At 45.1% G+C, this 16,018-nt stretch overlaps 1 protein-coding gene across 1 annotated transcript in view; it reads left to right on the top strand.

Moving 5' to 3' along the window:
• Nucleotides 1-16,018, top strand: part of TRAPPC12 (trafficking protein particle complex subunit 12) — a 200,321-nt gene that overhangs the window by 173,108 nt on the left and 11,195 nt on the right. The window contains exons 10-11 of the mRNA XM_040348664.1: nucleotides 8,437-8,546; nucleotides 13,971-14,058. Coding sequence (XP_040204598.1) covers nucleotides 8,437-8,546; nucleotides 13,971-14,058 — 198 coding nt within the window. The remainder of the gene's footprint in view (nucleotides 1-8,436; nucleotides 8,547-13,970; nucleotides 14,059-16,018) is intronic.

Below are 16,018 nucleotides of genomic sequence, written 5' to 3'. Positions count from 1 at the left end.
AGTGCGGTGGGAATCACATCCGAACGTCACAGCAGTATGAACCGGCCCTTAGACTTGAGCTTTCACATACAAGCTCTTCCATGGTCCGACACTCCCCACTAAGGATGAGCTCCGGCGTGTTCGCAAACTCCACGTGCAGAGCCCACCAGGAAGTCTGCGCTGCGCTAATTACAGGCAGTCAGACATTTCCCGATCTGTGCACCAGGACAATGTCTCACTGCCTGTGACTAGTGCAGTGCCGACTTCCCGGTGGGCTCTGCACGTGGGGTTTGCGAACACGCCGGAGCTCATCCTTACTCCCCACTGAACGCTGCTCTAATTAACCTTGTTATCCCTCCCTGAACAGTGCTGTTGATTAAAGTGTCATTAAACTCACATTAAAAATTATCATGAAATGCTGTTCATACTCTGTTACTATGGGATTTGTTTTCTGCAACAACAAAAAAAACTTGGTTGATTTTGCTGATCAGTCTCCCCCTCCTGTCCATGTCCCCACTGCAGTTGGGGACTTTGCAGAGCAGTGTTGGCAGCGGAATGCTCAGTTTTCAGTGAGTTTTTATGCTGGGCATTTCTTCCCTATGTGGCTATAGAGTCACACATGGGGGCGTATACACGGTGGTAAATGACGGCTCCCTCCTCTCTTCTCCCTTAAACCTAAACACTTTCAATTTGTATGCAGTCAGACAGGCCCTTGCACTACATAGTTAAAGGTAGATCTGAAGGAAATTGAAACAGAAAATTGTATAATGTATGGCAAGCTTAATGCGTGAAACCGTGTTGTTCCATTCATTCTGAATGGTACTCAAAATACCCTAGGCAGTGCAGCTAGGGTGACCACATTTCCAAACTACCATTCAGGGACACCTCCCTTCCCAAAAATCAGCTTGTGCTGTAACGAATCACAGCACAGTGATTGGACAAAAGAGGCGGGATTTATGATTTCTCCAATCACAAGCAGGGGGAGGGGATTGTGCTCCTTCAGCCATTACCGGCCAGGACAAGTACTGTCAACGAGTAAAGCGTGATGTGGCGCTATTTTTTGGGGGGAATCAGATTGGCCCGGGGGTGTGTGGCTGTGTCAGTTTCATTCCAGGACACTGCATTGTCCTGGAATAAATGTGCCCGGGACAGACCTGCAAAATGCGGGACTGTCCCGGGCAATCCGGGACACGTGGTCACCCCAAGTGCAGCACTATTAAAATGTGTGTTGTGGGGTGTCCACAACCCATTGAAAATGAAAGCACTGTACCAATTTGAGAGACTGCAGCCTGTGAATTCACTACGATGAAGGAAGACCGGCGGTTATATGATTGGTTCTGCATGGATTTGTATGAGTCTACAGACTGGACGCAATCACTGAGCACGGGTGATAGATCGTTATGTTTTCTAGATACTAGAACATAGGACTATTGCTTAAAAATAAAATCCTGCAGGCACTTAAAGTGACTCTGTCATAAGAGAAGTACAGGGGCTGCCATTGCAGCCAAAATACTAATCGCCTGGCTGTGTCTGACTTTTGAGTCCCAGACCTGGAAAAAGTATTCTTTAACTTCTTGAGACCCGCGATATAGCCGAATGACGGCTACAGCGTGGATCTGAATATCCAACTGGACGTCAATTGACGTCGGCCCCTTTGGGCGTTCCCCGCGCGCGTTTCAGAGCACGCAGCGGGGAAACTCTGTGTTGGCCGTGTCCCTTGGACACAACCAATTACAGATCCCCGCGAACGGCCAATCAGAGTGGCCGTTTGCGATGCGATCTGTGTGGCCAAGGAGAGATGATCTCATATGTAAACATATGAGATCATTTCTCATTGCTGGCTCACACAGAGACCGCGTCCTGTCAGGGAGAGAGGAGACCGATCTGTGTCTCTTGTACATAGAGACACAGATCGGTCACCTCCCCCAGTCACCCCCCCCTCCACCTACAGTTAGAACACAATGCATTGAATACATTTAACCCCTTCCTCACCCCCTAGTGTTAACCCCTTCAATGCCAGTCACATTTATACAGTAATTAGTGCATATTTATAGCACTGATCGCAGTATAAATGTGAATGGCGCCAAAAATGTTTCAAAAGTGTCCGATGTGTCCGCCATAACGTCGCAGTCCCAATAAAAATCGCAGATCGCCGCCATTTCTAGTAAAAAAATAAATAATAAAAAATAATAATTCTGTCCCCTATTTTTTAGGCGCTATAACTTTTGCGCCTTTTTTTTTTATTTTTTTTACCAAAAATATGTAGAATACGTATCGGCCTAAACTGAGAATTTTTTTTTTTTTTTTTTTTTTTTTTAAATTGGCATATTTATTATAGCAACAAGTAAAAAATATTGTATTTTTTTTCAAAATTGTCGCCCTTTTTTGTTTATAGCGCAAAAAATAAAAACCGCACAGGCAATCAAATACCACCAAAAGAAAGCTCTACTTGTGGGGAAAAAAGGACGTCAATTTTGTTTGGGAGCCACGTTGCACGACCGCGCAATTGTCAGTTAAAGCGACGCAGTGCCGGAAGCTGAAATTTCACCTGGGCAGGAGGGGGGTATATGTGCCCAGTAAGCAAGTGGTTAAATGAGTGTCAGAATTTCTCATCACTATACTTGTGATGGCATTCTATTCAGAGCATCGGAAAGACAGCCAGGGAACTAGCATTCTCAAAAGGAGAGGTCAGCAATGGCCGCTTCCATTAATCTCGCTCATGAAGAATCCCGAAGTATAAAGAGAAACGTGTACGTTCTTTATAAATCCAATGCAGACTAAACATGTCCCTTATGTGTTGTATGACTGGTGTACCCTCTCTTAGATCTAATAAATGGCACATGGTTTCACCCCTCCGCCACACTCCCCAGCCCTCTTATAGGCACCAGGTTCTCTTTAATCTGTCAGTCATATGAAACAGATGAAGACACAATATGCAATCTGTTCTTGTGGCCTGGTTCAGCCAGATAAGATTGTGAGATGTGTGTGCTGACAAGTCCTGCCATGTAATAGATACATTGTTCATTGTGGCAGAGAATGCTGTCACATTCCGTGCTATCAGTCCAAGCATGATCAGATGGAGAGATCTCTGCAAATACAATCTGCTTATATTTTTCTTTATATTCTATGAATGTCAATGATGTATGTCTTTTACTGATCTGTGAGTTGCTTTTAGACTGAGGGTTTTGTACTGATGATGTTTGAAGCTGAACTTAAGGCAAAAAGAAAAAAACGCACTTAAGGGACAAAGGGTTCCTGCAGCCTTTATATTACTATAGTGCGGTAGGGAAGTGGTTAAAGGGATGAGGTGGCAACCCGAATGGGGTCCCTTTTATTTACATTAACCACCTTCCACTGCACATATACGGCCGGGTGGGCGCTCTTTCCTTCTGAGTGGACATTCAGTAACGTCCCTCAGAAGGAGGGAGATCGCGCGTGCCCGTGCAGCGGCGCGATCCCGATGTGCTTGTGTCACCCGGCCGCGGCGCATCTCCGATCGGCAGAAGGGCTCTGTGATTGACCCTCCTGATCACATGACGGCTGTGTCCAATCACAGCCGTTATGTAATGTGAATAGAACGCTGCAGCCGGCCAGTGAATGGTGTGTAGGAGATGTTTTTTACAGCTTTTTACATACTAATCATCAGCCCAGTGTCCCCACACATCACCAAAATAGTGTCCCACAGTAAAAACCTCTGTCCCCCACATATGTTTCAATGATCATCTGCGCACATCTGTCCGTGGTCACACGAACAAATTATTATACACTTAACAGGATTTTTTTTTACCAAAGACATGTAGCAGAATACATTTTGGCTTAAATTTATGTCAAAATTTTTTTGGGATCTCTTTTAACCACTTAAGGACCCCTTCACGCCGATATACGTCGGCAGAATGGCACGGCTGGGCACATCAACGTATATGTACACTGCCCTTTAAGCCCAGCCGTGGGGGTCGCGTGCCAGAGACCCGGTCCAAAGCTCTGTGACCGTGACCGCGGGACTCGCGGACCCGATCGCCGCTGGAGTCCCACGATCGGTCCCCGGAGCTGAACAACAGGGAGAGCTGTTTGTAAGCACAGCTTCCCCGTTCTTCACTGTGGCGGCGTCATCGATCGTGTGATCCCTTTTATAGGGGGACACAATCGATGATGTCACACCTACAGCCACACCCCCCTACAGTTGTAAACACATATTAGGTCACACATAGCCCCTTCAGCGCCCCCTGTGGTTAACTCCCAAACTGCAACTGTCATTTTCACAACAAACAATGCATTTTAAATGCATTTTTTGCTGTGAAAATGACAATGGTCCCAAAAATGTGTCAAAACTGGCTTACACAGGTATCTGCTCCCTCCTCCCCCCTGAAAGGTACCAAATGTGACACCGGAGGGGGGGAGGATTTCGAACAGCGGAAGTTCCATTATTACTCCGCAAAGTAATAAGTGATGCAGAAAATGTCTTGCATTTAAACATTTATTTTAAACACAACAAGCCTCCAATCAGTGCACTTGTATGTATAATTTAGATTAAAAAAATATATCCATCTTAAAATACACAAAAACAGTTAATCAAAACTGTTGGACAAAAAAAAAAATATGGGCTAACTTTACTGTTTAGTTTTTGTTTTTTTTAATTCGTTAAAGTGTATTTTTTTCCCCAAAAAATGGGTTTGAAAGACCGCTGTGCAAATACAGTGTGACATAAAATATTGCAACAACCGCTATTTTATTCCCTAGGGTCTCTGCTAAAAAAAAATATATAATGTTTGGGGGTTCTACGTGATTTTCTAGCAGAAAATACAGGATTTTTACTTGTAAGCAACAAGTGTCAAAAAAGATTTAGGCCTGGATTCACGTACAGCTGCGCATTTTTAGACCGGCGTAGCGCATCTCGTATGTACTCCGCCGATGTAAATCAGTGAGGCAAAAACAGTATTCACAAAGCACTCGCTCCCAAACTTGCGCCGGCGTAATGTAAATTGGACGGCGTAAGCCCACCTAATTCAAAGTAGGAAGGTAGTGGGCGTGATCTATTATAATGAAGCGTGACCCCATGTAAATAAAGGAACGAACGGCGCATGCGTGCGCATGCTCAGAATCACGCCGCATATACTCCCTAAGATACGACGGCTCAATGCCTACGACGTGAACGTAACCTACGCCCAGCCCCATTCACGTACGACGTGTGTAAACGACGTAAAATATGACGGCTGTTCCGTCGTCCATACCCTAACATGACTTACCCCTGCTTTAGGTGGAATATCTTTACGCCGGACGTACGCCTTACGTAAACTGCGTAGATTACAGCGACGGGCGTAAGTACGTTTGTGAATCGGCGTATCTAGGTGATTTACATATTCGACGCGTTAATCAATGGAAGCGCCCCCTGCGGCCAGCGTAAATATGCGCCCAAGATACGCCGGCGTAGGAGACTTGCGTCAGTCGTATGAAGCCAAAATTCAGGCTTATCTTGTTTGCTGAATACAGCGCATAGATACGACGGCGCATCCGTGGACTTACGCGGCGTATCAGAAGATACGTCGGCGTAAGTCCTTTCTGAATCCGGGCCATTGTCTTTAAATGGTTAAACTGAGAACTCTCCTACACACAGAGTTCATTGAAGTTGAAACCTTGTATTCTTATCTCCGAGCTTCCAGGGGAAACTTCTCAGGCAACTTTCATTGTCTTCTATTACAGAAGCTTTTTAGCAAGTTGCGCTGAAGTTTAATCAGCTTTCTTTTTCAGCAAAATCGGCCGATGCCGATTAATTTAAAAAACGCCAAATATCGGCCGATATATCGGTCGACCTCTAGTCTTTATTTCATATTGTCACCATGTTTGGAAATAACTAGTGGCGTTGCTATATTGCACGTTTTTTGCGGTATTCTATTGGTGGGATTTCATGACTTTCAGAAGACTTGTGGAAGAACTTTGCGTGCTGCTTATTAGCTCATTAATCGCGGATGTTCTGCAAGAACCACCCCTGCTGTTTTCCAATTCTGACTAACATGATCGAAGCTGAAAGCCGCTTTTAAGCTTCCTTATGTAATTTGGCTTACCAGCAAATAAAGGCACACCCGATCACATTAACTCTTTTCTTCCTGGTGTCTGTATCCATCATGGAAACCCAAACCAGCGTAAAATTGTATCTATGTTCCGATAACTACGTAGGATAAGCAGTCAGCATCCATAGGACTGGTCTCAGACCTGTATATGTGTTAAGAACACACTGATGGTCAACTAGGTATCAAGAGGGAAGCTATAAGATTCTGAGTAGGTGGTATAGAACGCCAGAAGTACTGAAGTGTATATATCCACAGGTTTCTAATCTCTGTTGGCGATGTCAAGGGTCTGTTGGCACCATGATGCACATTTTCTGGGAATGCTCAGAAATAAAGAATTTTTGGGAAATGGTGTCCGAAACAATGGAAGAAATGATTGGTGTGTCACTTGGAGATAATCCAGCTGCCTTCCTGCTCTTTGATTTCCCTCTCTCGACGGAAAAATACAAAAACTCATTGCTGAGACATCTACTGTTAACGGCAAAAGCATGCATCCCAGCTCTCTGGAAAAGTAACGTGCCTCCAAGTAAAGCACAATGGATGGCAAAATTATCAGAAGCCCAACTAATGGAAAACCTCACTATGAGTTTGAAAGAGCAGGAAGACAAGCATCGGCAGATCTGGGCTCCTTATGTCATATACAGGGAGCAGAAGGGGGAGGGGAGGAGGGAGGAACCAACAGGTAAGGAATATTTAAACACTTAACCCCCGGATCATATTGCTGGTCAAAGACCATGCCACTGTTTGCGATTCGGCACTGCGTCGCTTTAACTGACAATTGAGCGGTCGTGCGACGTGGCTCCCAAACAAAATTGGCGTCCTATTTATCCCACAAATAGAGCTTTCTTTTGGTGGTATTTGATCACCTCTGTGGTTTTTAGTTTTTGCGCTATAAACAAAAATAGAGCGACAATTTTGAAAAAAACTTTCTGCTATAATAAATATCCCCCAAATATGGCGTACAGTGACGTCACTGCGCTCAACGTGATGAAGGAAGGGCTCCTATAGTGCCGGCCAGCATTGGTCTTTTAAAGCTTTTACTTATCGATGTTTCTAAGTACGATCATCTTCATTTTAAATAAAACTTTTTCAAAATGTTGTTATGCTATGGTCCGCTCTTTTTAATCTATGATCCGCGGACCATACGTATGACAAGGGTATAGCGCTCTGACGATCTGAGGATACGCTGCTGAGCCTCCTGTCAACCCAGTGTTTACCTGTGGGCAGAATACTACTTTCATTGCTGCTTTTATCTGCTATGTGGTAAGCTGCTCTCCATGTGGTGGCGGTCTTCACGGATGTTAAGCGCACTTGGGTGTTGTTTGTCCTGATCACGGATATCAAGTTATTCATTCAGCAAATTTTTGGACATTATTTATTTGATTCAATTTCATTTATTTATCTATATGGTCATAACTCACACTTATAACCTTATATTTTTATGTGTGTATTTACACTGGTAAAACATTTTTTGGCCTCTGGTTGCTAATAAGATTTTTGTTGGCGCAGTTTTTTTCTTATCTATATTTTTTGTGTTTATACCACTTAATTGCAGCCTTCTGGTTTATCATTTCCTAATTTGTTTATTTTCTGAGTTGGTGCAGTTTTTCTTGTACCATGATCAAATAGAAAGCTTCATTTGTGGGGACATAAAATATCAAAATTGAATTGGGGTACAACGTCGCACGACCGCACAATTTCAAGATGTTACAGCACTGAAAATTGGCCTGGGCAGGAAGGGGGTGATAATGCCCTGTATTGAAGTGGTTAATGAGACATCTAGGGTCTAAATGTCTGCGCTGTGCTCCACTGAATGTAATGCAATGCACATAACACTGCATTACATTCTTTTCCTGGTATGCTGGCCGGGGAAAACCAGGAGGCTGATTCGGAACTGACATCAAACACATCACCTTCCGGGTCAGCAACAAGGAGGGGAGGAGAGCGGGTGTGTGTCCACTGCAGCCTTCCCTCTTCCCAGCAGCGCCCGCAGATGGGCAAGCAGAGCCCAGGATGCATGGCAGGAGTGCATACCCATGAGGGGAGATGTCTCCATTAACAAGGGTGTGTGGAGGCAATCCCTGGCAGTCCCTGAATGCTTCCATCTGACGCAGGAGTCTGCTTGTCAGGATCACGCACAATGTTTAATTTAAGCACTCCTTTAGCTGAAGAAGGGTTCTGATTATATCTCAGGGGGGGGTGGGGGAGACCATTGTGGTCTGGCAGTTTCCCATCTTGTCCGATCACTTTGTCCCCCAAGTTGTATGTTGGCTCGCTAATAGGCTTTAGATCATCACCCAGTCCAGTGTGATATAGGCCCGACCCTATGAATTCTTCTTCGTGCCTATGATAACTTTTTATTGGAAAATTCATATTTTTCTTTTCTGTTCCTTAGATTGGAGACGTAAAAACTGCTGAGAAGTATTTTCAGGATGCTGAAAATGTAATACAGAATCTAGTTAATAAAGATGAGCCTGAGAAGAAAATTGTGGTTTTGATGAACCGGTAAGCGCCTTGACATATTTATTATTGGCTTATCCCTTTTATTCTTCTTTTTTTTTTTTTTTTTTTTGTGTGTGTTGTGTCCTGTTAGCTGTTGAATCAATTGAGGACTTCAATGTCCACATAGATCAGTGCTGACCTGTGTTCATTTTAGTTATATACAATGCAAAGAAACACTTTACTACATTCTCATGTGTGTTTTGCCATACAGCTTGGTATGCTTCCAGCACAGCTAGTGCCAAGGATACCACCTTATGCATTCAATCCCTTTTAAAGAAAAAAGAACCAAATCTGTCCCTGAAATGGTGTGTGTGTGGCAGGGCTGTGGAGTCGGTAGATAAATGTTTCGACTCCTAAATGTTCCGACAATCTAAATTTAGTAGTAGTCGGCGTTGGAGTCGCTGCATTGTTTGCTGACTCCGACTCAGACTCCAGGTACCCAAATTTCCTCCGACTCCACAGCCCTGGTGTGTGGTCTCTTCTCACTCCAGGCATCAGACTGATACAATTACAACAAAAACTTTTTGCCCTTGAAATGATCTTTATACATAGCTTGAAAGAGCTAATGTTGTGAGGTTTGTAATTTAAGGAACTGACTTATAGGGAAAATGCAGGTTATTTGTATTGTCATTATGGAAGGCTTTTCTGTAGTGTGTGTGGGTTACACCAGTGGTCATCAACCCTGTCCTGCAGGGCCCACTAACAGGCCAGGTTTTATGTATTACCTTGGGGAGATGCAGACTAGAATACTGCAATCACTGAGCAGAAATTTATATCCCCTGTGATGTATTTCCGTTATCTTGCAAACCTGGCCTGTTAGTGGGCCCTGCAGGACAAGGTTGATGACCACTGGGTTACACTATAATATCTTTTAAAGGCATAGTTACCTTTACAAAATAAAAACTGCAGTGTGGCTAGATAAATGCAAACTCTGCAACTTTGCACAAAGTTGATGAATGCCCTTGCTATCCCATCCTGCCTTGTTGCCATGACCTTGCTAAGACGCTCCTAACTGCTATACGACCGGGATTCCCGAGGGCAAAAGGTCCGTCGGAAAACGGAGAACCTGCTCTCTACTTTTCCCCCCGTACACATGTTCGGTTTTCCTGTCGGGAAAACTCAGATGAGAGCTTTTCCTTGGGATTCCTGACCATGTGTATGCTCCATCGGTCTTTTTCCCCACAGGAACACTACCAAAAACTGTCGTTTTCCACTGGGGAAAAAGTCCGCCGGGAATCCCAACGGGAAAAAGGAGAGCTGTTTTTTTGTTTTGTTTTGTTTTTTGCCGGCAGTTTTCCCGTCTGAAAAACTGCAGCCCAGATTCATGTAGAATCGCCTATCTTTAGGCAGGCGTAGCGCATCTAAGATACACTATGCCGCCGTAACTTAGAGCGGCATGTCCCATATTCTCAAAGAACTTGCGCTTTAAGTTACGCCGGTGTAGTGTAACTGGGCCGGCGTAAGCCTGCCTAATTCAAATGTGGAAGTGGTGGGCGTGTTTTATGGAAATTAATCGTGACCCCGCGTAATTGACGCTTTTTCGGAACGGCGCATGTGCGCGCATGCTCAGTATCACGTCGAATTTTCAAATTAAATTGCGCCCGCTCAATGCCTAGTGAACGTAACCTACGTCCAGCCCCATTCAAGGACGAATTACGCAAACAACGTAAAACGTGAAAAATTTGACGCTGTTCCGACATCCATACCCAACATTGGTACGCCTCATCGAGCAGGGGTAACTATAAAAAAATGCGCCGGCCGCACGTACGTTTTGAGAATCGGCGTATCTAGCTCATTACCATATTCAACGCGTAAATCGACGGAAGCGCCACCTAGCGGCCAGCGTAAATATGCAACTTAGATACAACGGCGTAAGGGACTTACGCCAGTCGGATCTAAGACAAATCTATGCGTAACTGATTCTAAGAATCAGGCGCATAGATACGACGCCTCAAACTCAGAGTTACGACGGCGTATCTGGAGATACACCGGCGTAACTCGTACATGAATATCTGGGCCTGAGATGGCGCATACACACGCCCAGGATTCCCGGCCAAAAGCTCTCCTCACAGTTTTACCATTGAGAGGTGGTCACACATGCATGTCATGCAAATTGGAAACCGCATCCAATTGACACATGTGAACCCAGCCTAAGGGTGCGTTCTCTGTAGCAAGGGGGGCTTAGCCTTGAAATCAGGGAAGACAAATCCTTGGTTTTATAAGAGTTTGCAGAGAGGAGGTTTCTAATTAAAGTAGATTTTGCATGAAAATGCAAGGATAACTTGGCTGGAGGCCCTCCACCATCTGATTAAAAGCACTAAGTGAGAACCACATGAAAGAAAATTGTGAAAGTATTTGCCTTCCATCCTAGCTTCCGACAGGTGGGAGTGACGACACTGAGCCTTGTCACAAGATTCAGGAAAGCCGAGGATCCCAAATCCAATGAAAATGCATTTCTGCACAGTGCTGGATCATCTTCACACGAGATTTGGGATTCTTTGTTTTTCCAAGATCCTGCAGTGCCTTCATTCATTATTTCTATTTATTTTTATGGCTGTCACTTCGAATTTGTTTAATTAGAGCCTACATGGGCTTCTTTCAAATAAGTGGACCTTAATAAAGGTTATAGCAGAAAGGCTATGGCACCTGCTATTAAGGCAGCTCTTCTAATTTTAGAGATCTGTTCACCTTCAAGAATGTTGTCTTTTAATGAATCTCTTGTGCAGCCCACCTGGGATAATACTTACCTTTCTCTCTACAGTAAGGCCCCTACATACGAACCTTCGAGTTGTGAACTTTCAAACATGTGAACATGGGTTTGCACAGTTTTGTTTTTTCTTTTTTTCATTCAACCCTGCGGGCTGAACGTAAAAAAAGAAAGGGTACTTGCTGTATTTTCTCTCTGAATCTTTCCTTGGGTGAGCCGAACATACCCGCGTTCGGTTCGCACCAGAACTTTCGAATGGACCAAATGTTTGCACGAACATTTAGAACCCCATTGAAGTCTATGGGACTCGAACGTTCGAATTCAAAAGTGCTCATTTTAAAGCCCAATATGCAAGTTATTGTTGGAAAACGTCTTTGAGAACCCGGGTCTTGCCCCAGGGAACATGTATCAATGGAAAAAAAAGTTTTAAAAACTATTTTTTTCTGGAGCAGCGATTTTAATGATGTTTAAAGTGAAAAAAAAAATATATGAAAAATTCCTTAAAATATGGTACCTGCTGGGTGTCTATAGTAGTGGCACATGTTTAGAAATGTCCCTGCACAACATGAGATTACTCTCAGAAAAAATACATTTAATACTGCTTGCGGCTTTAATTTAATGTTTGGTCCCTGCAATATGGATAAAAATCATTGAAAAAAAATAGCATGAGTTTCCCCGCCACCACTCCCCCCAGGTCATTACAAGACCCAGTGCCGATCCTGACCTCCCTGGGGCCCTAAGCAAAATGACCTGGCACATTAAAAATGAGAAGCTGGGGGCGCTGACGACAGTGACATGTCACATTAAAGAAAGTTGAGAAGCATGGGGAGGGGGTGTTCTGCTGTCGGAAATGACTCAGCCAGCGAGTTTAGAAGCGGGGTGAGGGGGCAAAAATGACTTCTCACCAGGCGGGGCCTCTAGTAATTTGGGGGGCCCTTTGCAGCTTTGCGGGGTCCTAAGCGGCTTGCATAGTGAGCCTATAGCGAGGATCGCCCTGACAAGACCGTTTGGCCCTATATACTTTGAACAGCAGTATACAGGCGGTGCAAACAAGATAAGGACTGTAGGTTTGTTAAGTAGAATCAGAACCATGTCATACTTTGCTGCTGCATATTGCACAATTTCCTAAAGAGACCCTCAACAAACTACATGACACTTGTGCCTGATGAGGCCACTGATGTTCCAGTGGTGGTGGCCCGTGAGACTGTCCATGCAGGCTTGGCCCCCCAAAGCGCACGTGCTGTGTGGCAACAATATGTCGATTATTTTAGGGTTGGGGGGGGGGGCATTACAATGCCAAATCTTGGCTCAATATTTTTTTTTTTGGTGAAAGAAAAATTCTAGAAAAAAGGGAGTTCTTACTCACGCAATATCCCTTTATACACTGCGCATGTGAGAAGCTCTGCACGTTTCCCCGCACACAGGCAATACAACACGTTAGAGCACTGCAGCTAGCACAATCTACTGCCTGCCAAATAGGAATAGCTGATCTAGCTAAGCTATACAGTGTATAAATATATGTACAACTCCTAGGATATATATATATATATCCTCTACACACTGTAAATTTAACTAAGCTGATTAGCCTGCCTGCTCCATCTATCTGAAAAAAAACACTGTGTCTGTGTGTGTCTCTCTCTGACTGTCTGACTGTCTGACTGTCTGACTGACTGTCTGACTGTCTGACTGTCTGACTGTCTGTCTGACTGTCTGTCTGACTGTCTGACTGTCTGACTGATCTGTTCTTTAACAACGCCGCAACACACTACACGCGGCCGACTTGCAGGCGGCCTTCTATAGTGTGGGGCATGTACTAAACCCCCTGAGCCATAATTGGCCAAAGCCACCCTGGCTTTGGCCAATTATGGTTCTTCGTTTTTTGGGCGCTGTGTTTGGCCAAGCATGCAGGGACATGGTGCATGCTTGACCAATCATCAGCGCGCAACGCCTCAGTGAATTATGGGCCGTTGCGCGTCACTCGAATTTGGCGCGAACGACCCATTTTTTTTTTCGCATTTCGGCGACAGTACGAACAGACGATGTTCGAGTCGAACATACGTTCGAGTCGAACACAAAGCTCATCCCTACTTTCCTTTAACAAAGTTCTGACTGGTTCCTATTTCATACTGCGCGTGCCTGCCACAGCCCTATTCTTTCCTATGAGTAAGCCTTATTCATGCTGGCCCCCGTCAGCCCATCCACAGGGATGAATGAGGCTGCAGCCCATGTGGAGCTGGAAGAAGAGCCAGCCAGGATCTTGTCAGAGCACATATCACAGGATAGGGGATAAAGGGAAGTATAATCCCAGGTGGGATACACTCAGGGGATTGGGGGGAGGATTATTAAAAAAAATAAAAAAATCGCACCTAACGCAGCCCACAGTTGGTTGCATTATTGACTGCACCCCAGCTGCATAGACAGTCCACATTCAAGGTAATCCTATGAGCATAGTTCATATTATTGCAGTTCAGTAAAAAAAAAAAAAAAAAAAGCGCATGCTACATTTTTCCTCACCACCAACATGCAAATACGCATGCAAACTCATGCAAATGCACTGCAGCGCATCATGGTACACATAGAAGCCCAAGGGAAAAAAGGATGTGACCTCACAGGATGCATGTAGATAGAAAAACACATTTCTTTTTAAAATTGCTGACATGCTTGCTCAGAATATACATCCACAGAACATGTTTATCTTCATATAACCTTTCATCTTTCAGGGCTTTCCAGCACCTTGGTCAGAATAACTTTGCAGAAGCTCACAAGTTCTTCTCGGATGTACTGAAGGTGGACCCTACAAACACGGTGGTAAGCTTCTGGGGTGTTGATGCAGAACAGCTGGAAAACTGCTGACCTATTGATACAGAGGACCACATACGTCCCTGCAGTGAAATTCTGGACTGCTTATTATGTGGAAACAGCTGCCAAAATAGGCATCTAGTTCAGTTCTGTGTCCATCCATAGGGCCCCTTTCACACCCACTGTCTGATCTGGTCTGCCTATCAGTTTTTCAGGTGAACATGATCGGACCCTCTAGACTCTTCTATGGCGCTGCGGATGTCCGCTGACACCCGCCGCCATCCGATCCTGTTCACCAAAAACAGACTTATGTTGGTTCTATTTGCCATTCGTCCGGTGGATCGGTTGACAGTCGGATGGAAACAGACAGGAGGTCCGTTTCCATCTGAATGCCCCATAGAGGAGAGTCGGGCTGTGTCTGCATAGCAGAGCGGACACAAAACGGGGATCAGCGAAGTGATCCCACACTAAGCAAGCAGATTCCGCTTAGCAGAGGTGCCCGTGTGAATGGGGCCTAAGGACAAATAAATGCAGGTGATGCAATGCAGGGCCGGTGCAAGGATTTTTATCTATACAGGCGAAGGTGCATTTTACTGCAGAAATGCATTGTGACCAAAGAGAGAGGACGGTGGGAGATGATGTGACTGGCGGAGAGAGAAAGTGAGGTGGTACTAGCACTTAGGGCCCATTCACACCAGTGACCTCACATTATAGTCCATTTGATGTGTGCCTGCTGGTGTCTGTTGTAGAGGGGTTGTGCAAGATGATGTTAAAATGCATTGCTTGCTTTTTTTTTTTTTAATGTTTATCCAACTTTATTGAAAGTGGGAAAGGAAGCGGAGTGTGTGAGTACACTGTGCTTTCATTACACTGTGCATAAAGTACCAGAGCTGGCGCCCCCCTCCTGCAGTGTATCCATGCCTCTCTCAGCCACACCTTGTTGTCTCAGCCCTGAACAGAAGACAAGTGATTTAAAACACCAAATCCCCAGCAAGTGGCTAGTGATTGTGATTTTACCGCCCCCTATTCTGGCACCCCAAGGCTGCTGTCTGAACTGCCTATTGCTGGCCCTGATGCATTGTTTAAAAGAGCCTGACATAAAGTAAGCCTGTTACTTATCCAAGCGATGTACAGGTTTGCTTTGACCTCTTCTGGACCACCCCACGTACATTTGGCAGAAATCGACCGCCCTCCCGCAGTACCTAGTACGTGATCTGACACTTTCGGGTCTGGTTGCGTGCCACCAGTGACCTGCTCCCACTGTGAGTGGACACAGCGGGAGCCAATCAGAGGTTCTGGCGGACTCGATGTCCACTGGCCCCCGGGACACAGGCAGAATGTAAACAAGGCAGATCTTTGTTGTATCAGAGTGGGAAGGCACTGATCCTGTGTTTCTGCTAAGCAGGAACACAGATCTTTGCCTTCCCCCTAGTCAAACCACCACCCCCACAGTTGACAAGCACTATTAAGGCATACAGGTGACCCTTTGATTGCCCCTGATGTTAACCCCTTCCCTGTCAGTGTCACTAGCATAGTGCATATTTTTAGCACTGATCACTGTATTAGTGTCACTGGTTCCCAAAAAGTGTTATAGGTGTTAGTGCCTGACTGCGCTGCAATATCACAGTTCCACTAAAAGTCACTGATCACCATAATTTTTTGTAAAAAAAATGCAGTGGTGATCAAATACCACCAAAAGAAAGCTCCATTTGTGGGGGGAAAAAAGACATACATTTTTTTTGGGTCGCATGACCGTGCAATTGTCAGTTAACCACTTAAGGACCGCCTCCTGCAGATATACGTCGGCAGAATGGCACGGCTGGGCACAAGCACGTACCTGTACGTCCTCTTTAAGTGCCCAGCCGGTTTCGAAGCTCCGCGGCCGCGGCATTCGCAGACCCGATCGCCGCTGGAGTCCCCGGAGCTGAAGAACGGGGAGAGCTGTGTGTAAACTTCACTGTGGCGCTGT

Source organism: Rana temporaria, chromosome 4, assembly GCF_905171775.1.
Source record: "Rana temporaria chromosome 4, aRanTem1.1, whole genome shotgun sequence".
NCBI classification, from domain to species: Eukaryota; Metazoa; Chordata; class Amphibia; order Anura; family Ranidae; genus Rana; species Rana temporaria.
Note: the sequence above shows the minus strand (reverse complement) of the source record. Positions and strands in the feature narration are given on the sequence as shown.